Source organism: Anabrus simplex, chromosome 1 (genome assembly GCF_040414725.1).
Source record: "Anabrus simplex isolate iqAnaSimp1 chromosome 1, ASM4041472v1, whole genome shotgun sequence".
In the NCBI taxonomy this organism is placed as follows: Eukaryota; Metazoa; Arthropoda; class Insecta; order Orthoptera; family Tettigoniidae; genus Anabrus; species Anabrus simplex.
This window is the reverse complement of record NC_090265.1, coordinates 924,666,451-924,692,046: the sequence shown is the minus strand read 5'-3', so window position 1 is coordinate 924,692,046 and position 25,596 is coordinate 924,666,451. Positions and strand designations below refer to the sequence as shown.

General features: G+C 39.4%; 1 protein-coding gene across 1 annotated transcript in view; it reads left to right on the top strand.

Annotated features, from left to right (window-relative positions):
- The window catches only part of iPLA2-VIA (calcium-independent phospholipase A2 VIA), a 142,903-nt gene that overhangs the window by 12,127 nt on the left and 105,180 nt on the right, over positions 1 to 25,596 (top strand). The window contains exon 2 of the mRNA XM_067136657.2: positions 4,972 to 5,062. Coding sequence (XP_066992758.1) covers positions 4,972 to 5,062 — 91 coding nt within the window. The remainder of the gene's footprint in view (positions 1 to 4,971; positions 5,063 to 25,596) is intronic.

Here is a 25,596-nt window from a genome sequence, read left to right as displayed (position 1 = left end):
TTAAGCCAGAGGTCATCGTCTTAGGATCCGTCCGGCTGCTTTTCTTAGTTTCTTTAATTAGTTTTAAGTGAGTGCGAGTTGATTAGCCCACATTCACCGAGTGTCATGGTGGGGCTGCCACCTTTAAACCTTGACACTTGCTCCCACCCCAGATGTTACGGGTGGAAAGGATGCCATTTACTGCATCCTTAATTGTGATATGGTTATTCCGCCATATATTCGGTTGCCAGAGCCTTGTCTGTGGTAACAGGGAGCACCACGGGAAGTTGAGGTTGACTTTTGCAATTGGAGAGGCTGTTTGTTGCGCATCCAACTGCCTTACACCCCCAGTAATTACGTACATCCTCATTATAGCCTAGACCAGGGATGGCAAACCTTTTCCAGCTAGTGTGCCCTTTTAAGTCTGGTTTATTATTAGGAAACTTAAATACAAATAAATGTTATAAGTTTATTTACAACATATATTTAAACTTGGAACTAGTTTCGACGCTGTTTGGCATCATCTTCAGCCAAAATGTGGGAAATAACATAACTTACAACATTTATTTGTATTGAAAAGGTGGACCCTTTTAAGTTTCCTATCTTACGTTCTCAGTTCAATACGGACAAAAATGAAATTCTTAGATTTAAATGGTTTATTATTCTCAACTATTCACCGTGCCACTTGTTATTTTCCTTTAAGGACTGGCTAACCTCCCACTCCCTTACCTAATTCCCAATTATGCTCCATAATATGTTATTAATGTATTCATTCATTCATTTATTATTTATTAATTAATTATATCTTGTAAATGAATTTGATTGCATATTCTGTGGTCGTAATTTACATATTTATCAAAAATACATTTTTAAATACGTACAGTTTGAGAATAATAAGGTGATATTGTAACACATTTCATCATTAAATATTATTACATATAACAATAAAAATACTAATATTGCCAATGGACTTTAAGTGAAATATCGTTCTCACATTTAGCGGTGAAACTTGTTGCTGAATCTTAGTAGCCATGTCATTTTTGTTAGGTTCTTAGCATGATGTCTTCAGAAACACACAAGAAGCACTTAGGTCTGAAACAAGACTGTTGATAACTGATGCCTTCACAAAGTTCATTGTAGAAAATAGCTGCTCGCAGGCGTACGATCACCCAAACAAAGTAAGTAGCGCTGTAGCAAGTTTCTTCACGGCCGAAAACTGTTGTGGGAGGCGGTTTCACTGTTCAAGTATTGAGTTCTCTGGCTTCTGAAGAGAGTATTCACCATCAACGGCACACTTGATTTTCACCAATGCTTCACCAAGTTGTACGACTGTTCACCCATGCACTGCTTTCTTGAAATTCAATCAACTCCATTTCTAAATGGTCAATAAAAAATTGACCTTAATATCTCTCATGAACAGGTCAAGAGAGATGCAGATGAAATGAGACTTGCAGCAGATCTGATCAACAATACAAAGGAGTTCAGAAGCCGAACTGATATCAGGATATCGGAAGAGAAACCACCAAAATACGTATCGTTTTCTCCAAATGTCAAAATTGGGGAAATCTCTTGGAAATTATTTGTTTTGAATTTTGTGAGACGTCCACATAATTCTTACAAATACTTTTTGTGTCTTCAAAAGTTAATTGATCTGAAAATTTTGACATCAATTCAATTTGTACTTTAAGTAAAGGAAAGTTCTTAAAAGTCTTTGTTTCAAAATCCCTGACTAATGCTTCTAAGTTTTCTCTGGAATGATTTTATGATCTCAAACAATCTATCTGCAGTATGCCCCTTTCCTTGCAGTTCCTTATTTATATCATTGTATACTGCTGTAAAATCACGGAGAAACATTCAACACACAGCCAAATAGGGTCCGTGTGTTCTGGGAATTCTTCCTGTTCCCTGTAATTCCTCCCTCACCACATTCCAACAAGGAAATCGGACAAAACAGCTATCTTTGCTTGTAAGGTCACATGCGTGCTTTCATTACGGCATACTGAATACATCTGGGAGACATCCGAATCACCTTCACATTTTCACTCGTCCTTATTATTCTGCGCTTGACAGTATTTCTGCTGGCTGGCATTTCTTAATTCTATTAATTATTTGTGTTTTATTAGAAAAGTCTTGAAATCAATTGTTGGACGTCAATAAGAAAGTCTCTTTCAAGAACTCGCTGTCAAAAAGCGGTTTCCTATGCTGTACTCTGCAGTGAGACAGATGGAAACAGCCACACTGATATTATTCCTTGTCCTGAAAGATGATGCAAAACAACTAGTTTGATTTTTTGTGAAACGAGCTCTCTTCTTTCTTAATTGGACATGTAATGAACATTTGAATGATTCGTCTCAAAATGGCGCTTTACATTAAATGTGCAGGATACAACTGTTTTCGAACACAGGGAACACAAAGCTTTATTGCCTCTGTCACTCCAAATTCCCTTGTCCACTATTCTTGAAGAATCCGGTCACTACCATTATTAAGTTTCTGTTGTTTTTTTCGGCACCGAACACATGCTTGTGAGGTCTGTATAGAAACAACATTCAATAAACAGTTATACACAAAGAATAATTACCCGCTACTGGCTACTTCACACAAGTTAACCTTCACTCACTGACTGACTAACGGCCAGATTTTCTATATTTATTTCTTACACGTAAAACACTATGACTATACGATGCACGAGGTATGTATAGTCTGTAATAAAACTGTAGTAAAACCCCATGTGACGTGCCACCGAAATCGTGTTTGCATGTCACCTAATGACATGCGTGGCATAGGTTCGCCATCCCTGGTCTAGACTGTTATGCCTGCAAACCTCTGTGAATTAACTGAGGGTCTATACAATCCTCTATTTGTTACTAGTTATGTGGCCTTGTTTAGTTCCACACCTCGTATCTTTAAATAATTAAAAACTGTGCCTAAATATTGGCGCCTTGGTCTCCCTTTTATTTTTTTTATTTTTACCCTCCATGGCTGAGTCCATTATTCTCCTAAGCAACCTATCCTTTTCCATTCAGCTCACATGACCCCACCACCATTTCATTTTCTTCTATTGAGTTCATTGTTAACTTGACTTTTATCTGCTCATTCTGAGTACCCTTCTGCCTTTGTTCCCACCTCTTTGAACCAGCAATCATTCTTACTATTCTCTTGTCTTTTATTACTTCTCATTTATGAGTAAACGACAATACCGTGAGTCCTCCCAGCTTTCATGCCCTTACAGTAAAGTTTGCCCGGGAACAAGTCATTGTTAAAAGGTCTTGTCTGGGCACTATCTTCTTGCTTGCAGAATAGCGTTGATGGCAACTGTGAACTCACTGCATTAGCTTTGCTGTACCTTGGTTCATTTTCATTTAACTTACTATAACTTATGCTACTACCATCTTGGGAGAATACACTCCTAAATGCTTGAAATGATATAGGCCTACCTGTTCCAGTTTTGTATTCCTAAACTGACATTCGATCCCCTTAGGTTTCTTTCATACAGATGTTACTTTGGTCTCACTGCATAGTGATTATAATGAGAGGGAACATGGATGGAAGAGGTGTTATAAAAGTCAAAGGAGAAAAAGTAGAGGCAGCAAGCATTATAAATACTTGGATAATATGGTGCGTCAAGACAGGACTCTGATAAAATTTCCAGCAGAATACAGTTAGCAAGAAAGTTTTATCAGAGCACAAGAAATCTGCTATGGAATGGCCAGGTATGAAAATGTAAACAAGCTCTATATCAGACTCATATTGTGACTATCCTTACATATGGAGCAGAAATATGGCTTACAGTATTTATGGAGGAAAGCAGAGCAGACTTCAAGGAATGGAAATGAAGCTACTAAGAAGTACATTAGGTAAGACACACAAAGATAATATAAGAAATGGGGAAATAAGGGCTAGGTTTGCAACAAAGTTACTGGATAAAGTAAAAGATCGAGGATCAACTAATTTGGTGTTATGAATAGAATGGAATAAACAAGAACTCCAAAAGCAGTGTTAAGAATAGGTTTGGAGAGTAGAAGACCTAGAGGTAGATCAAGGAAGATGTTGATACAGAAAATGATGGAGGCAGTGGAGCAAAGAGTTGCAGATGGGGAGAGTGATGTAACAACGGACAGAAATGCAGGTTACCGATTCATTATCTTCCCCGACAAGGAGTTGGATAATGGGAAAATGAAAGACTACGACTTACTGCACCTCTTTTCAAATTTCAAGATATTGGATTTTTGGCTTTCAGCACAGTTTTTTTAAGACCAAGAGGTTGGTATAGGCCAGGCTGCTTATTTCCATCGAAGTGAATCCCTCTCTGCTAATCCATGTAAACTATGAACAACAGAGGGGAAAGATTACAGCCTTGTCTAACTCCTGTAACTAGCTTGTGGTCCTAAAAGCCCCTCTGTGGTCTGAAACCACTCTGGTTTTCATCCAACTTACTCTCCACCATTGATCATACTCCTTAGCATGAAATTTAGTAAATAACAAATTTTTAATTTGTTCTAATTTTATTGCAAATATCTCTTTTGTCACACTGACTCGTTTAGGTTTTATGGTGACTGTAAGAAAGTACGGGGCTAGGACTGGGAAGGAAGTGACCATGGCCTTAATTAAGGTGTGAAAATGGAAAACTATTTTCAGGGCAGCCAGCATTGGAGTTTGTACCCACTGTCTTCCAAATGCAAGCTCATAGCTACACGACCCACACCACATCCCCAACTCGATAGTTTTATTGCAGACAAATCACTTCATTATTGCCATACTGAATAACCATAACTACACTAATTATACACCAGTATATTTGAGATATGAAAGAACATTAACAAACACTCACAAGGTTGTGGGACTGAAGGCAGTGATGTTCGTAGTCTCCAAAAGTAAAGCAGTAACAAGATTTTTATGAATAAATTTGATAAATCAAACATAACTGTAGAGTAATTAAAGTTTCCTAATCATAAATTATACATTTCTTCTGTTTTTTTTTTTAATATGTTACAGTATATATCGTTCTGGTAATAAGCAGGAAGCTGAAACAAAATTCTATGAAGTGAAGGATAAGTTACCTGTGATAATGGAAGTGTCTAGAGATGTAAGTACCTTTTCCATTTAATTATTGCCAACTGTGATTGAGAGTGTACGGTACTATGGAAATAGCACTGTGTTCCATGAACCAATTCATCCACTTTCCTTACTATAACTTTTGTATAATATTACAAATTCAGGAACTAGTTTGGAATAAACAAATTCATGTACAACTCCCCAAGTATAGTAACCTCTTGATTATCTACAGTAATTGGGAGCATAAAAACTGTGGATAATCAATAACCACGGATATCCCACACATATGAGGTGAAATAAATAGTGCCAAAGCAGTTTGCTACATTAAAATACAGTTGAACCTGACTTATGCGTATATCAAGGGGAAAAGAAAAAACTACTTGTAACTCAGAATTACTTAGAAATCAGACTTACGCAATAAGTCACAAATTTACTGAAAAACCAATGGAATAGACCTACATGTGTAAATCCTTGCAAATAATAAATACGTTAAGACAGAACATATTATTTTGAACTTGGCCCAGCCTTAAAGAAATCAGATAGTTTAGCTTTTTCACTTTTCTTGCATTAAGAGTATAACCTCCTTTAGCAAACTTTGTAATGAATTCAAAGCATTTTCACTACAACTTTTCGCACTGATGTAACGCCTACACACTTCGATTGCACTTTTAGCAAACTTTGTAATGAATTCAAAGCATTTTCACTACAACTTTTCACACTGATGTAACGCCTACACACTTCGATTGCACTTAACACTTCACTCAGTTCAGGTGTCAAGATTCAAGTCGTTATCTCCATCTCCATTGTCACTGTCGCTTGTAGCTAGTCCATCCGCGTTGTTGGCATACATCAGCAATAATCTCTTCATCCGGTAGTTCTCCACATACAGCCAGATTGGCATCGAAATGCACAAAAATATCTAATTCTACACCCTCCGGTAGCGTTAGCTCATTGCCAGGCAAAACTTCGTCCCCATAATCATCATTAGAGGCAGCCTCTTCTAGTAAGACACCAGCTTTGCGGAAACAGTTGCTGATTGTGGAGGATGACACCTGCTTCCAGGCAGCTGAAATAAAGTTGATGGCTTGTAGCAAATTAATGGAGAGAGGTTCATTTCCTGCATCACTCAGTGTTATTAAATGTTGAACCAGCATTTTTCTATAATGCACTTTGAAATTTGCAATGATGCCCAAATCAAGCGGTTGTAGAACACTGGTACAGTTAGGAGGGAAAAATTCCATTCGGACATTCTCCAGAACGATTTGAGGTGAATGTGTTGCACAACGGTCCATAAGAAGAAGGATCTTTTCTGTTTCTTTTTCATTTTAATATCCAGTTTTTTCAACGACTGTTCCATTGGATTCATATTCCTTAGGTTTTGTTTTTGCACCCTCAAAACACCTCGGATTCTTCGATTTTCCTATCACAAGTGGAGGAAATTTGTCAGATCCATCTGCATTGGTGGCGACAAGTACTCACTCTTACACAAATTTTACTTTTCTTCCCTCCATGGCATGTGTCACCTTTTTCAGCTAATGTTTTATTAGGAAGGAGATTGTAGAATAGGCCGTTCTCATCACAGTTGTAGATGTTTGGAGGCTGATCATCGCTTGCGATACCCGACAGAACCTCTTCTTTCCATCTCTTCTTTAAATTCTTGCAACCATCCTAATGAAGCCTTCAAAGCAGCAGTGATACTCATCATTTTAGCTAAATCTATCGCCGTTGCCTTCAGCATATCTCCACTAAGTGGTAGAGCTGCGACCCGCTTTTGCTGGAACAATGTGAAAAGTACTTTCTCCAAATCTATGTACCATCCTTCTTGCTGACGGCTGCGCTTTGCTGATTTTGAACCCAGTTTTAAGAACTCATCCAAAATAGCGTTTCTTTTACTGATGACTGTTCATAGCGTGGTATAAACAATCCCTAAGTCTGAAGCGATTTCAGGTTTTGTTTTGTGTGGATTAGCGTCCACTTCTCGTATAATGTTTCCATTTTCAGTTCTCCATGGCTAATCAAAAGCACTGAATGGCAAAACTACTGTTCAACCGTAAACACCAGATACCGGCACCGTGGACATTTTAATTCTCCGTTGTTCCCACGAAAGTAATTCTCACATTCAAACAAATTTACTGTATTTTCTTTTGTTTCCACACCAAAACTGCTCACTTTGCTTATAATATATCCTAATCTTTGGTGGTGTATCAAAAACGACGAAGGGAGAGGAGGAGCGAAGAGGACTCTCCTTTGTTAAGCCGCTAGTAAGTAAGGGTCGACAATGTCACTCAGCGAAACTATGTGTTCTGTTTCAGCACCGAAACCCGATCGCTCTACTTCCGCCTTCGCCGACAAAGAGGAAACTTTGTAAATAAAGTAGTTTCTTTTTAAAAAGCACATTCTCATTACAATTATGCAAAACTCAGTTTTATTTCACTGACAATATGTATAACAGCGAATTACGTATAAATGGATTACGTATAAATAAGGTTTAATTAACACGCTTTTAAATTATATTTTGCCGGGATCTAAAGGAAATTACGTACAAATACGAATTATGTAGAACAGAGTTACATATAAAGCAGGCTCAACTGTATTATGAAGTTAAATGGAGTGAAATTATTTTAATATACAGTATCTAATGGTTACAGTACTCATCAAGTTTAAACATTTACCTTTACAGTTAATCTTCACACAGTGAGTTAACACCACTTGATGCACAGTACCGGTAGTTTTTAATTGACATTCGTTTTTGTAATTTAGCTTGGTTTGTGCATATGGCACTTCAAATTTTCCTCGATACCATCTTATCGGAAATGGATACATTTTGCTGTTCCAGGTAGTCATTAGGCCTCCAGCCTATTACAGTGCAGATGATAAACTTCTTCAGAAATAGAGGACTTTTTTTTCTTAGTTCATTTTGTTTCCTTTCGTAGACCTTTTTCTCGCCAAATAATATCACTGTTGCTCAACACCTCTTGATCTTGTGTGACATAGTAGACTTCAACTCATTCTGAGATGTCACTGACAACATTCTCACAGCATGCAAAATAGCAGCTAGCATACTTGCTGAACAGGGTAGCATGGCACAACTGCTCATCTACGGCCTCTTGCTCTGACTCCATTTATGTATGTATGATCAGTGTTACTGTAAATTTGTTGCATTTCTTCCTGCACATCATCTTGCATCTCTTCAAAGGTTCCTCGAATATCATCTGGTGGCACGAATACTAAGGCAAGTATAGTAATATGCTACTCTCTATCTTCACCATCCTGTCTGCACCATTTTTGTACGCGCTTTATAGCCCTCCACCCTGAATCTTCCGGTACACTGACTGAACTAGATTATGAAGACAGCAACTAATGAGGGTAGTTGGAAGTACCTCCTTGCAGCTGTTTATAATGCCCTTGTTAGAGTTGGACATTATTCTGTTTATTTGGGAGTGTAAGTGGTGACAATGTACATGTGAATAATAAAAAATTGTTGCATCTCTGTAAACGTGAAATATAAGAAAGTCTAATTCGGCTATGTTCGGCTTTGTACAATCAGTTGCATGTGTTTTGCAACACGGCCCATAGTTCTCACTCATTGTGTCGGTAATGTTCACTCTCCCCTCTCCCATCTCTCTCCTTGTGACTGCATGTTCCCGCGCAGCTAACACGTGAATTGTGAGGCTCTCGGAGAAAGTGAAAATAGAAGGGGTAAAACAGAGAAGTGTGCGTTGAAACTGTGCTTGTGTTCCATGTATAAAGTGTGTTTAACTGGTAGATAAGTACCATGTACAAAAGAGCTGCAGTTTTAGAGTTTTATCATTATCTTTAAAATAAGTGATTGTTTTGCAAAGTTGCATCCAAGCCAAGTGGAAGAGCTGCCAACCCTAGCATGGAGGATACCATTCGGCGCGTACTCCAGGAGCCTGACGTAGTGTGTGTGCTAACCGACGAGGTTGCAGCCAGCATTGAAAGCAAAGTTTTAAATAGAGTAGAGGAGGCACTATCAGAGTTCAAGACTTTGAACTAGGAACTGGGGAAACAACTTAGTGTAAAGGACAGTGAAATTGAACAATTGCAGTAAAGCTTCTAAAGAAGAAATTATCTCTGTCTGATGTGATGACTTCGAGCAGTACCAGAGGAGAGACAGTCTGCGCATGTTTGGTGTGCCTGAGACTGAAGAGTAAGACACTGACCAACTTGTACGGGAAATTGCACGAAAAATAGGAGCAGACATTCAATTAGTCAATATTTCGCGCATCCACTGTGTTGGTCCAAAGACGGGGCAGAAACGTCACCCAGTAATAGCTAGATTTGTTTCATACAGAGACCGCAGCACACTGTTCCATAACAAGTGGAAGTTTAAAGGGAATGGGGTCCCCATCCGGGAAGATCTGGCGACCTGCCGGTTGAGCATCCTTTACGCAGCAGTGGAGCTCCATGGATTGCGTAACGTGTAGACCATTAGCAAACCAGACGGCAGCAAAATACGAGCAACACGGATGGAACACATTACATTGTAAATAATATTTAACATTATTTCCCGTAGTTATGAAACTCTGTGCCCACTATTGTGTACTGTAACATTGATATTTCAGTATTACTCTATTTGTATATACCTTCCCTATTTTGTAACATTTCATTTCTAATTTTAATTAACTTATGAATTTAACTTTTGCATTCTTATTTTTTATTATTAACTAGCAAGATACCTGTGCTTCTCTACGGTATTATACTGAAATTTATAATTAAATGCTTAACATTTTATATATCATCCGCCAAAATTTGCGATCTGACTCGTTTTCTGAGAGATTACGGCAAAGTTCCTCCCATTTTTCAATCTTTCTTTCCAGCAATCGATTTCGTACTTCCCGGGCTAGGTCCAGGTATTTCACTCACTCAGTTGGGTCCCTAAATCTTTGCCATTTTTTCCTTAAGATCCGGTGTGGTGTCGTCTTAGGTGCCTTGGCAGTACTGAACCCACGGCCGGACTGCATTCGTAGTCATTACCCAGCCAGGACCCGTTTCCAGCGCGGTCTGCACATTTTGACAACGGTCCAGTACATTATTATTAGGGTGGGTGATATTGGTTGAATTTAGGTTATTATTATTATTATTATTATTATTATTATTATTATTATTATTATTATTGCTGTTCTGACCCCACAGCAAGATGCAAGACCGCTACTTGGCCGCAAATTAAATCTGCTGCCATTGTCATTACAATGTGACCAGTACCATTGCCGTGCATAGGCAAGTGCGCGGGATTTCTGGCGATACGAATGATATACTTCAGTGCATTATTGACCTTATTATAGATGTGGATGATTGCACGGTCAATATCATTCGTATCGTTTATTTCAAATGTGTTTAAATTTTCATTTATATGCTAGGAGAATCTACTGTGATCTAACTTTTAAGTTTTCCAAAGGAAAAGATGGCTCTTGGAAACGAACCCAGGAAAGATTAAAAATGATCGGTTTATGATCAGAATAAGTAGTTTATGAACAGTAAAATAAATTGGTCTCAACAACTTTTTCACCCCACCGACGTTAATTTGACTTACCCCCGCCCCCAAGAATAAAGAGGTGTGTTTCTTTATGTTTAAAAGAGATTCCACACCTGTTACCTTCAGTTTTGAGATATGAGTATCCCCATAAAAGTAATTCCCTTTTTTCACTTCCTTTCACACTTGCCCCCCCTCCCTGAAGTGAATTTTCCGGCAAAAAATACTTGTTTCTTTAATAGTAAAGTGTCTTCTAAATACCAATTATCACGACTCTACCATCTTCAGTTTTTGAGATATGTGTCCTCATAAAATGAATTCAACTCCTTTTTACCCCCACCTCCCAAGATGATCCCCCAAAATGCGTTTTTCTTTGTTTTTAAAGGAGATACAAATACCAATTTTCACGTCTGTAACATCCCGCCCTTTCATTCGATTTTCCAAGAATACGTGTATTTTTAAAGCAGTTTCCAAATACCAATGTTCATGTCTGCAAAATCTTCCATTTTTGAGATAGTAGTATCTTCATACAAATATTTCAACTATTTTTTCAATTACCCTCCCCGCTTTAAGTGGATTTCCGAAAACAAAAACTACGTATTTTTTTTATTTCAAAGGAGATTTCAAATACCAAATTTCACGTCTGTAAAATCTTCAGTTTTTGAGATATCAGTATCCAGATTAAAAGAATTCAACCCCTTATTCATTCACTCTTAACCCCCCCCCCAAGTGGTTTTTCCAAAAGCAAAAAATACATGTTTCTTTATTTGTAATAGAGATAAAAATATCATTTTTCACTTCTGTAACATATTACAGTTTTTGAGATATACTGTAGAAATGCTCATTTTAAAATTTCACCCCCTTTTTAGCTCCCCTTAAGTGGAGTTTCCAAAAATAAATCACCTATGTTTCTTTACCTTTACAGGAGATTCCAAATAGCACTTTTTACATCTGTAACATTTTACGTTTCTGAGATACACTGTAGTTATAATCTTTCTAAAAATTCACCTCAATTTGTCGTTCCCGTTTAACCCCATTAATTGGATTTTCCGAAAACAAAAATATACTTGTTTCTTTGTTTTTAAGTGAGATACCAAATACCAATTTTCAGATGTGTAATGTCTTCAGTTTCTGAGATATATCTTCATTAGAGGCATTTAACCGTTTCTTCACCCTTTTTCATCCCTCCTATTGGGATTTCCCAAAAACAAATAATACTTGTTTCTTTATTTTTAAAGGAGATTCTAAATACCAATTTTTACATCGTAAATTTTTAAAGTTTTGAGATATAGATACACTTTTTAAAATATCACCCCCCCCCCCATTAATTGGATTTTCCAAAAACAAAAAATACTTGTTTCTTTATTTTTATAGGGGAAAATACAAATTTTAAGGTCTGTAATATCTTCAGTTTCTGAGATATAAGTATCCTGATTAAAGGCATTCAACCCCTTTTTCACCCTTTTCACCCCTCCTATGGGTTTTTCCAAAAACAAAAAAATAAGTGTTTCATTATTTTTAAAGGAGATTCTAAATATCAATTTTTACATCTTTAAACATTTAAAGTTTTTGAGATATAGATATATTCATTTTAAAAATTCACTCCCCTTTCACCCCGCTTTAATTGAATTTTCAAGAAACAAAAAAATACGTATTCCTTTATTTTTAAAGGACATCCCAAATACAAATTTTCACGTCTGTAATGTCTTAAGTTTCTGAGATATAAGTATCCTCGTTAAAGGCATTCAACCCGTTTTCCACCCCTCCTGTTGGGATTTTCCGAAAACAAAAAAATACGTATTTATTTTTAGAAGAGAATCTAAATACCAATTTTTGGATCTGTAAACTTTTAAAGTTTTGAGATATAGATACTCGTTTCAAAAATTCACCCCCCTTTTCACCCCCTTAGCGACGGAATATCCAAAAATACTCCCTTAGCGAGCACCTACATTGTAATATAAATGTATCCTCAAAATTTCATTTCTTTATGTCTTATTAGTTTTGGCTCTGCGATGACGAATCAGTCAGTCAGTCAGTCAGTCAGTCAGGACAAGTTACTTTATATGTTGAAACAGGAACGCCTGTACTTCAGTTTATCGGAGAGCATGAGAAACGACAAGGCGTGTACGGCCCATGCTAAGAGAGTGAGAGAGAGAGAAGGGTAGTGAAAAAAATTAATGATTAAGTGGATCCTTCAGTTTATTCAATAGATATGCAAAGAATTATGTCACCTTTTACAGCTGAATCGTGGGGTTGTCCTTGAAGGCGTGGAGGGGACGTCGTCCTGCGGCGTCTGCGTTGTCTTGCGGTCGGCGTCAACGTTGTCTTCCGTCGTTGGTGTTTTCTCTGTATTAGTGTTGATGGCGACTCGAACCTGAGGCAGGAACGGGGAAATGTGGAGCTTCCGCATCGGACGTCATGGGACTCTGGTGTGACACCTCTCTAAGGCGAAGCACACCGAAATAGTTCCCACAGTCAATGATGTTGAATGCACTTTAGCAGCAAGGATAAAGTCAGAGTCACAGTTCCATGAGAATAAGATGGAAGGAATTATCGTATTTGGAATAATAAACAAACGAAAACAATCTAGGACCTTCCGAGGTGCAGTGATTAAGCACTTCACAAAGAAAATTAAATTCACCGGGTACAGTCTCTGCACTGTACACCATGAGCACAATATTCACACACTTGTTGAAATAAACGACAGTCCAAGTTCTGTTACGTCGTAATTTTCAGAAGATATCACTGGCACTTAAGATCATACGTGATTCCGAACAGGTTATGATGGGAATTGGCATGGTCCCTCGGAAAGAAATTATGATACCGTATTCCACAAGTTAATACTGTCTTTGAGAGGGAATGTTGGCACAGTTTATTACGAACACAGTTCAATGGATAGTCACAGTCTTTAAATGAAATGAAGGCTGGCACAGTTTTATTACGAACACAGTTCAATGGATAGACACAGTCTTTAAATGAAATGAAGGCTGGCACAGTTTTATTACGAACACAGTTCAATGGATAGACACAGTCTTTAAATGAAATGAAGGCTGGCACAGTTTTATTACAAACACAGTCTTTAAATGAAATCAAGGTTGGCACAGTTTATGCTAGAAACATTCATAGTCCACAAACGAAATATAATCGCCCAGTCGTACAGACTGATAAAAACGAAATTACGTTTTTGTTCATGCACAAAGTTCAAGCCCACGGAGAAAGCTTCCAACACTAACGTTTCCGAACTCAAGTACACAGCCGGACCGAGTGACGAATTATATCGTGACGTGCTTACTTGCACACACACACACTGAACTCACGGCTTACTGCCGACTCCTCTCACTCTCTCTGCCTACGGCACACTGCAGCTGCACACTGCCCACACTGCACACTCTCTGCTTTACCCCAGGCTGGCGATTCGCTTATATTGCCGAAGGTCGGTGGACGTGGCTACACCTGTGGGCCCCAAGAAAATTTTATATCTTGGCCATCTTTACACCGATTGACATGAAATTTCGGCTAGCAGCGATCATTATTCCTGCCTGCAAGGTGACGTTATTGAAATATTGATATCACATTTCGTTCATGCTGCAATGCTATGGAACACGAAAGAACCTTCTGCGTGACGTCGCTTGACCTTGGCCGGTGTTCTAGAACAGCGCGAGCTTGCTTGCAGTTCCCACAATGCCTGTGCGCTCGGCGCAAGTTTTAAATGCTTACGGCCGGGTGTTAGCGAGTTCCTCTTAATAAATGAATGAAACGTGAATGCTCGTAGGGCATTCCCGTTTCATCTCCCCCCCTGCTCGGGAAAAAGAAAATTGCTGGGCGATTTTCTTTTCGCTCATCTCCTAGTAAAGTATTTCTTGAGGTTGGCCGAGTTGAAGATTTCCTCAACGTCGCTATCTGCCCTTCCTACTTCGTAGGCACCATTATCTAGTGCGGTAAGTATCCTGAAGGGTCCTATAAATAAGGGACAAAATTTGGCGTAAATTCCCTGGTCAGGGTGCGAAACTGCAGGCTTGCATATTAATACCAGGTCACCCACTTGTAAGGGTTGTCGAAACTTGTGATGTCGTAACTTCCTTTCTCGGATTTGAGCAGCATGTCGTAATTGCCGAAGTGCCTTGGTAATGCGAGCTTGTTGGCTCACCGCTGCATCAGGTTGATCAGGCAAAGTTCGATCCCAAGGTCTGTCAGGAGTGAGGCCTTTATGTACACTCAAAGGGATGTCCTGAATAGACTCATGCATGGTGGTATTGACGATCCTTTGCATAATGGGGAGAACTTCAACTCACTTCCAATGCTGTTGGCCACAATACAATCTACAGAATTGGCAATTTCTCGCATAACCCGTTCGGCTGGGTTGGCTTCCGGGTGTTGGATGGAGTTCATGATATGCCTTATCTCAAGTTCTTCCAGTGCAACTTGGAATTCCATGGAGGTAAACTGACTTCCATGGTCTGTTAAGAGAAATTCCGGCTTGCCCATCTCGGGAATGATGTTTCGACGAATCCTGCGTAGAATGTTCCCGGTGTTTGCCTTCTGAATTGGAAGCAACATAGTGTATTTAGAAAATGCATCTATGGTGACAACAATGTATCTGTTGTCACGTAATGCCTTGGGCAAAGGTCCATATAGGTCCATTGCAAAGATCTGGCCAGGTTTTTCAGGTATTAAAGGTCGTGGATATTCCCAGAGGAGCCTGTTATTGGGCTTGATCCTTTGACAAATATCACAAGTCCTAATGGTGTTACGGATGTCACGGCGTAAGTATTCCCACGTAAACCTTTCTCTAATCAGGTTTAGGACCTTGTCCGTATCGGCGTGTCCAGAAATGGAATGGCAATGCCATATAATAGCGGTCCTTATTCGAGGAGGAGCATAAATACGATCTGTTGTTCTAGCGAGGTCGACGTACTTGTGAAGTAGGCCATCATGGTAGCAAAATTTTTGAGCTATCGTAGATGTACGAGGATACTCGTCGTCGTCTTGAGGGATAAATCCTTTAAAAAAACGAATCAGCTCATAGCTTAGAGGATCTCTTCCTTGAGCTTGCGCTAGGTACTTTGGTCGTCGCAAGAACTCTTCATCTTCATCATTCATGACTTCAATCGCATGGATCGAAACCTCATCTGTCGGATTCCGACTTAATGCGTCGGCTAGGATATTTTTCCTTCCGGGCCTGTGAACGACATTGATATCAAATTGCTGTATAAACCGCGCCCATTGGGTTATCCTTTCGCTTGTAATGTCTGATTTGAGAATAAATGTCAGTGCTTGATGATCTGTGCAAATAATCACTGGATATCCAAAGATTATCTTCTTCCAGTAAATGAGAGAATGTACTACGGAAAGGGCTTCTAACTCTGTTATCGTATAAGCCTTTTCATGGGGTCTCAAATTGCGGCTCATGAATGAGAGAAAGATGTGAACTTCAGGTTCCCTTGGATCAATTTGGAAAAGAGCTGCACTGATCCCTATGCGGCTGGCGTCACATTCAATATAAAAGGGTAGCTCATAATCAGGATAGGCCAGTTGAACACTGTCTTTCAACATTTGTTTTGTCGCCACAAATGCTTTATCGCAGACATCAGTCCACTTCCACCTGTTGTTCTTCTTCAATAACTGCTGCAGGGGTGCTACCGTTTCAGTAAAATTAGGGCAATGCTGCGCGAAGAACTGGCAGAGGCCTAAGAATTGCTTGATGTGCTTCATTCTGGTGGGTTTAGGAAATTCTAGAATACATTGAATCTTAGCCGGATTGGGCTTGATCCCATTCCCTCCAATAAGATGGCCTAAAAACAAAACTTCAGTTTTGAAAAATTGGCTTTTCTTGGCGTTAATTTTAAAGTTTTTGGTCTGTAATTCCTCCAATACCTTATGAACATCTCGTACATGTTGTTCCAGGGACTCGGACGCGATGATAATATCGTCCACATAAATGGTGGTGATTGCCTTTACTTCATCGGAGAGTTGTTCCTCTAAGGCTCTGATAAGAACTGCACCAGGGTTCTTAATGCCAAAAGGGAGTCTATTAAAGGCATAAGTGACATTATCAAAGATGAATCCGGTAAATTTCCGACTATCTTCATCCAATAAAATGTGAAATTATGAAGAAGCCATGTCCATAGCAGAAAATACTTTCATGTTATGAAATCTCCTAATTACATCCCGGAGTAGGGGAGGGTGATCATATTCTAGCACAAGCCTATCGTTCAAAGCCCTCGCATCGAGGCATATGCGCAGATTACCATTTGTTTTTCTCACTATAGCCAGAGGATTAATGTAAGGTGTGATGCATTTTGATATGATTCCATCATTCTCCATCTGTTTAATGATGACCCGAGCTTCTTCCAAGTACTTCATGGGTATCGGATAAGGCCGTTTCTTATAAGGTGAAGTGTCAGTAACATCTAAGTGGTGCTTGAAACCCTTAGTGACTCCAGGTTTCTCGGAAAATACATCTGAAAACTTCTTGAAAAGCTCTTGGATTGCCTTTGTTACTTCATCATCATCGTAATCTGGGCTATCAGCTACATTGGCGTAAAGCGTGAAGTTGTAGTGGTCCTCGTTCAACTCATCATCGATGATGGACGCCATCTGGTCCTCTACGGGTCCCACTTCCTCGGGTCTCCCCTCTTCGTGGACGCTTTCTTCGACAGGCGGAGCCTCGCTCATATTGTCTTCTACTATGTCCACCGGGGTCTCACATTCCGGATTCTTCACGTCATTATAAGTAACCAACTGTAGCTCTACAGATTCGACGTGGAAAAATTTAATCACATTAGCGGGATAATCAATGATTCCCCCATGTTGAATGAGAAAGTCTGATCCAAGGATTAAGTCAAATTTCATTTGCGTCAAAATCAAAAATAGATGTTGGAACTTAACACCACCAATTTCTAACTCAAGAAACGCTTGGAATTTACATTTAATAGCTTTGTCAGGAACTATGCCTTTAACCTTAACTTGAGCAACAGGCAAGATGGAGATGTAGGTCGTCTCCTGCGCCACATCTATTAATTTCTGCGAAATTAGTGAGGCTTGTGATCCTGAGTCTACTAAAGAGTGGACAATCATATTGCTTAACTTAATGATAATGATCGGTAAGCCGTGTTGTATCTGAGGCTGTCGTGGTGTTGAATCCTCATATAGTAAATCTGCATCCTCTAAATACCAATGGTTAATGAGTGCGCTACATACTACTTCTCCTCCCTCCGGGTTTTCAGGCAATCTCTTTATTGCTTCGTCAAAGGTTTTTTTTTGTACCCGTAGCTCTGGGATCCATTTCCATTCTCTCATTTCTTCTCTGCATCTCTGCCTGGTATTCCAAAGAAGCTGCTCCAGGTAAGCCCTCTTCCCTGTTCTTATTCCTTACATATTCCGTAGTCTCTCTCCAAAGTTTCTCTAATTCTTCCCGCTGGGAGTTCCTATTATCATTGGGTTGGTTAACTGCATGTCTCCATGAAGGTCCAGGTTGAAACAGCCCTCCCTTCGTAGGGACGATTCCTAGATCTTCTGTACCGAAACGGAATATCTCGGCAAGTTTCTCTTTCTTCTCGCGGTTCTGGATTTACTTGAACCGGAGTCTTCATTTCCGTAAAGTTGGTCGTAGTTTCTTTGGTTCGCCCTGCTTTTGTTACGCTCTGAGTGTACGCAGTATCGAGTCTCCTCAGGACATCATCGAGCTGCTCCAAGTCCTGGGGGTTTGCTGCCACCAATATTTCCTGAACATTTGGTGGAAATTGCAGCGTTATGACCTGAATAAGTTCTTGCTCCGGCAAAGGAGGGTCGAAAAACTGCATCTTTTTAACCCCTCAGCGTCGCAGCCGTTTAAAGAGCTTCCTATCCCGCGGCCGGATGAGATTTCAACTATGCGCGACTGAAATACATTGATTCACTTACAGCGTTACTACTAGTATAAGAGTGGCCCGATATTCACGAAATTTGGAATTCCTTATGGTAGAACTATGTACATGAAGATAATTACATAATTGTTTCACATTTCCTTAGTAATTTAGTTCCGTGTGATAGAGTTCGAAGCACTCTTCGAGACAGAGACCCAAGGCACACTCCTGGCAGCAGTACACCGATGTCTTCTTTTCACCGTGTTTTGAACACGCAATATAACGTCTCTGAGGTTTGGATTTCTCACTCTTGGGTGCTAATTTCCTGATAAAACGTATTTCCTGCAACCTTGGAACTGTATTATCTGATGCGCGCCGGCCTTGAATATTTCGTTTCCCGCCCGAGAAGCGTATTTTGTACTACGTAAACAAACCTTCCATCAGCTGAAACTGATAAGATAACTGCTCAATGTTTGTCCCTGTGACTTGTCTAAATATTATTGGAGAATCTAGGAATCATAATTCACTGTTGAAAGCTTCCCTTTGACCTGTATGCGTATCTATAGCCTCCTACACGAAATTTCCAAGTACTGGTTCCTCCTCATCGTCACTCTCATCATTTACCACTGCTACATCATCTATTTCATTATCACTACTGCTAATACTGCCACTACTACTTCCGACTAAACTTTCATTTGAATTATACAATATTTCAAGCACGCTACACTCAGCAGGAGCTAGCCATTGAGCGCGGTGCGTCACACAAGCTGATGAAGCTGCAGCGGGACCGAAAGCGGCAGGACGAAACTGAATGAGGGGAATAACATTTATGATGAATCAAAACAACTCGATACATATTTCAAATTAAAAGGCCGATACATCGTCTTTCAAACGAGATATATACCATGCACAACTGCTTCTCGTGTCGTATGACAGAAAGCAGCACTAACTGATGCCTATACAGAGTACTCGTAGAGAGTTACGAAAAGACTACAAGCTGAGAAATAAAGACAAATATAATAAATAAACCGCACTCTTAATACAAAATTAGAGCAAAGAACATCACACAAAAAGACAAACTTCTCAGATCATCATTTCTTTATTTTATTCTGTGGGAAAGAATGAAGCAAACGGACTATTAAAAAAGCAGCAGTTCAGCTTAAGCCACGAAGGAGAGCGGACGCATGAGTAGAGAGCTCGGGAGTGGGAGTAAGGAGTGAGTGCTGAGTGCAGGAAGCTTGTGAGGAGTTTGACAACAATGATTGGAGTAGATCAATACAGGGCGGCTATTGGAGGATGGCAGAGGAGAATCAAGAAAGAAGAAGTAAAATCAGGTGGGTGTAAAGTGGATTTGGTAATCAAAGGAGAAGTAGTGTTAACAGCGGCGGTAGTTATAATGTTGCTACTGATTGGAGGTGTAGAGCCTAACCCAGGCCCGACATCTAGTGGAAATGAGGGATGGGAAGACATAGAAGAATTCAAAAAATGGGTAAAAGAGACGGTGGTAGAAGTGTGCCCCTTTGAGCAAATTAAGAATATGATCCAAGAACAAACCAGGGAGTTTGGAAAAATGAAGTTATGGCTGCGAGAAATGACGGACGATATAACATCACAAGTGAGAAAGAACGACGAGGAAGTGGCAATATTAAGAGAAAGAATAGGACGACTGGAAGAGGAGACCTTGAAATTGAAAGCGGAAGTGAATGCCAATACATTGAATCGCAGGAAGAAGTGCTTATTTATTTATGGGGTGCCTGACGAGGTGAGAGAATACAAAGTACGTACAATTTACAAAGTAGTCGACTTAATACAGGGGAAATTGAAACTTAACTTTAGCGAAGTGGACATAGATGACGTACAGAGAGTGGGAAGAACTAGGGGCAACAGGCCTATCAAAGTAGAACTGTTTTCTACGTTGATGGCTGATGCTGTGATAGGCAATTCGAGTAACATGCAGAGAGAAAAAATATGGATCAAGAGAGACGTGGGATGGGAGGCTATTAGGAATGAGAAAATACTCAGAAAACACAAGATACGTGCGATAAATCAAGGACTGAGAGCTACTATTAAAGGACAAGAGCTAGTGGTATCAGGCAGAAATTGGAAGAGGAACTGGTCTGTGAATAGACTGCTGGACTTAGAAATGAAGATTAAAAAAGACGAAGAAAAAATGAGCAGTGCAACGAGAGGTGGGGAAGTGAGGAGAGATAACAGTAACAGTGTAATGTGTGAAGAGGGTCAGAGAGAGGCGCTAAGTGAAAATGTAACCATTAACAGTGAAGAAGTTCAGGAAGAGGCGACAAGTGAAAGGGTGACCATAAGCAGTGAAGAAGAAAGGCAGAGGAGTGAAAGCAGTGAAGTAAGGGAAGTGACGGGTAAAAAGGTGACGTCAGAGGCAACCGGAAGATGTCTCAATAGGAGTTGGGAAAGAGGCAAGGGCAGAAGATTAACGGAGATGATGGGAGCTGAAGGTGGAGGCAAAAGAACACAACAGAGTGAAGATGGTGATGAAGCGGCGGCCAAAAGAGGTGACAGAAAAACAGGAAAGTATAGAAAACTGACAGACATGTGGGATTCAGGTAGAAATGAAAAGGGTGTAGTCACTAGAAGTAAAAAGAACAATAGTATAGGGAGTAGTGAAAATAAAGATTGTTAGATGTAAGAATGTAGTGTTGAGGAATGAGTGTTTGGTATTTGTAGGTGAAGATGAAGTGATATTTTGAAGGTTGTGATGGTGTATGAGTGTGTGGTATTTGTAGATGGAGATTTATTTGATGGTAGACGAGTGTGTGCTAGGGCTGAAATGTGGTGTTGGAAGTAGAGGTGGTATATGCTGAAATGTGGTGTTGGAAAGGTATGGAGAAGTGGTGGTGCACTCATGCGTAAGTTGTATTTAATGTGATGGTATATGAGTGGGTGATATTTGTAGATGTTGAAATGTGGTGTTGGAAAAGTATGAAGATGTAGTAATGTAATTTGGCTATTTGTAAATTTTGGTTTGGTGGAAGATGGAGTTTTCGGTAGGTAATTATGATGGGTATTAGGATGAGTATGAGTGTATGGTAAATTGAGTATGGTAGATGAGTGTGTGCTAGAGATGAAAGGTGGTGTTGGAAATAGAGGTGGTATATGTTGAAATGTGGTGTTGGAAAGGTATGAGAAGTAGTGGTGCACTCATGAGTAAGTTGTAAATGAAGGTGGTTTGGTATTCAATGTGATATGAAATTTGGAGATGGAGAAGTGGTGGTACTTTTCAATGGCAGATTTTAAGTGTTGAGAGGGACGAGAACTGAGAAGTGGTGTTTGTTTAAGTGTTGAGAGGGATGTGAACAGAGAATTGGTGTTTGTTTGTAAACTTTGGTTTGGTGGACGTGATGACAAATTTCAGGTGGAGTATGGCTTGGTATTTAAATTGATTAAGCATGGCTGACAAGGATAAAATTGCAACGTGAGCATACGTGAGCATGACTACGCAATGGCAGAATGTAACGTAAGTCTGGACTCAGCAACCTAGAGTGGGTCAAGTAAAAAGGTAGGAGGAATGGAATGTGCAAGGGTTTGCGTGTCTAGTTAAGAGAGGCATGAAGGTCTTTGACATTCTTAATACTGCTGATTTTATTTCAACTTTATTATGTATTTTAATTATGTTTATTTCAACTACACATTCTGGGAAAACAACAGGAATATTCAGCAAGGACGTTGGACGTGGCATGAAAGGGCCGAGGATGACTACCGTGGTGACCCTCACTTTGGGGGTTACGTTTCCGGAGTATCTGAGGAATTTCATGGCATGTCCATGGAGTACGTTTGATTTTTTTATTTTTATTAATATTGTTTTGTTTGCTTATTTTTGTTCTCTGCGTGTTTTATTTTTCTTTTCTTTTTTCTGTACAGTATGTAGAGTTTGAAAGAGTGAATTTTGGCATGGGCTGAACATGTTATTTTTCTCATTTAAAGGATCAAATGGGTATTATTACTGTAGATCTAGAGAAAAATAATAAAGTATCAAAGTATCAAAGTATTAAAAAAGCAGGGATTGGTGCTCAGACATAATTGACATATACTTATCCTTGCAAAAGCAGCTACACTTTAACGATTTTCAATACTTATTTAGAACACTGATAAACCCGAAAATGTCTTCTTGGAAACAAAACTATTTGCATATCCATAACACCAAAACTCTTCGCGCTATAGCCGTAAATGCGAAACCATGTATGGGTCTATACCACGTATAGAGGTCGGCGCTGAGGGGTTAAGCTGAGATATGAGATAATCTGAATATCGCGAGGAATTAACGGAAGTGTTATACTTTCTGAAGTTTTATCAGGTGCTGAGCCTCAGCACTCCAAAATCGTCTAAGTAAGACTTCCTTAAACTCTTCGTAAGTGTTAATACTGAATTTAAAAGTGGTAAACCACATTAACGCCTTGCCTTCTAACAATCGAGATGCTATTCGTAATCGGCGGTCGGTCTTAAAGTGATTTTCTTGAAAGAACTCTTCGAGGTTGAGGAGAAACTCCTTAGCAGTATACTCCTCCTTCCCTGAAAATTTGGCTGGTTTTTCCTCTGTCATTTTAAAAACTGTGGAAACATTCATGGATTCTCTACTAGTGTTGTGAAGGCTAGATGATGAAACATCCTGTTCAATTTGCGATACTTTGCTGTTGAGAGCTTCTGTACCTCCTTGGAGTTCAAGTTGTAGGGTTTTAATTTTCCCCTGTACGGAATTCTCAATTTCCTTGACCTCCTTTTCTAAGTCGGTCTTGACTTCTGCTACATCGCGACAGATACAAGTAATCTGCGTGTGAGCATTATCTAACTTAGTCTTGACACGTTTATCGGCCTCCTCTTGATGACTTTTCAGAAGAGTAATTTCGTTTCCCAACTTCATGAAATTATTTTTAACAGATTCATGAAGTTTGTCTTGAATAGAAGCGATTTTAGTTTGCGCAAGAGATAATTGAGCATGGGACTCTTGAAATTCTTCCTTTAAGCTTTCTACTTCTTTAAGGACTTCCTGAGAAGACGGGAAAGCAAGTTTTAAGTCCTCCGCCACTTGTGATTTTATGTCTTGCTTAATGGTTTCTAAGTCACATGTTAATCTTTCATTTATTTCCGTAAACTTAGAATTCATTCTTTTGTTAGATTCTTTAAATCTTTTTCAATTTCGGCACCTGCACTATTGAGCCTATGTTCCAAATTATTATTAACTTCTGCAAACTTTTGATCAACAGATTCTGTCAATTTTACAATGTTGGCATCATTAGCCTCCCTAAGTTGAGTGATATTACGATTAGTTACTTCATTAGCCTCCCTAAGCTGACCTATACTAGCCTTAGTGGCTTCCATACGACTTTCCAAGGCCGCGTTGGATTCTTTAAGTTGAGCTCCTAAAGTATTATTAGATTCAGCAATCCTACGCCCGAGATTAGTGTTACTTTCCGTAATCCTGTCATTTAGACTGATTTTTAAAGCCTCAATAGCAACTAGTATATTTTCCATATTAATGTCGTTATTTTTACAAAATGCAGAAAATACAATCATTCACTTCATACGTAAAATCACCATTATTGCCCAATGGTAAAGTTCAATATTTCACCAACACAAAATATCACACACTTGTGCATAAAATTAAATATCACCATTATTGTCCAATGGTAAAGTTCAATGTTTCACTGACATAAATATCAAACATTTATATGAGACTGTGCATAAATATTGTGCCTGAAATGTTTTACATAGCAAGAGAAAGAGAAAGGGAAAAAAAAAATAATCACTTGTGCCATAAACTTAATCAGAGTTCTGTGCCAAAAGTTTAAAATTTCGCCAAAGTCATTGAATTGAACTTCGTAAAATTTTAACACATTCACTGAACTGGAATTAACGTATGTACTATGCACTTTTATTTGAATTAAGATATCACTGATTTCAAAGTTAATTTTTATCACTTTACTCTCTTTAATCGGGTCCCAACGTCACGGGTGCCACTTTACTATTCACTACCTTCTCTCTGAAACAGGAATGCCCGTACTTCAGTTTATCGGAGAGCATGAGAAACGACAAGGCGTGTACGGCCCATGCTAAGAGAGTGAGAGAGAAGGGTAGTGAAAAAAAATTTTTATGATTAAGTGGATCCTTCAGTTTATTCAATAGATATGCAAAGAATTATGTCACCTTTTACAGCTGAATCGTGGGGTTGTCCTTGAAGGCGTGGAGGGGACGTCGTCCTGCGGCGTCTGCGTCGTCTTGCGGTTGGCGTCAACGTTGTCTTCCGTCGTTGGTGTTTTCTCTGTATTAGTGTTGATGGCGACTCGAACCTGAGGCAGGAACGGGGAAATGTGGAGCTTCCGCATCAGACGTCATGGGACTCTGGTGTGACACCTCTCTAAGGCGAAGCACACCGAAATAGTTCCCACAGTCAATGATGTTGAACGCACTTTAGCAGCAAGGATAAAGTCAGAGTCACAGTTCCATGAGAATAAGATGGAAGGAATTATTGTATTTGGAATAATAAACAAACGAAAACAATCTAGGACCTTCCAAGGTGTAGTGATTAAGCACTTCACAAAGAAAATTAAATTCACCGGGTACAGTCTCTGCACTGTACACCATGAGCACAATATTCACACACTTGTTGAAATAAACGACAGTCCAAGTTCTGTTACGTCGTAATTTTCAGAAGATTATCACTGGCACTTAAGATCATACGTGATTCTGAACAGGTTATGATGGGAATTGGCATGGTCCCTCGGAAAGAAATTACGATACCGTATTCCACAAGTTAATACTGTCTTTGAGAGGGAATGTTGGCACAGTTTATTACGAACACAGTTCAATGGATAGACACAGTCTTTAAATGAAATGAAGGCTGGCACAGTTTTATTACGAACACAGTCTTTAAATGAAATGAAGGCTGGCACAGTTTTATTACGAACACAGTCTTTAAATGAAATCAAGGTTGGCACAGTTTATGCTAGAAACATTCATAGTCCACAAACGAAATATAATCGCCCAGTCGTACAGACTGATAAAAACGAAATTACGTTTTTGTTCATGCACAAAGTTCAAGCCCACGGAGAAAGCTTCCAACACTAACGTTTCCGAACTCAAGTACACAGCCGGACCGAGTGACGAATTATATCGTGACGTGCTTACTTGCACACACACACACTGAACTCACGGCTTGCTGCCGACTCCTCTCACTCTCTCTGCCTTCGGCACACTGCA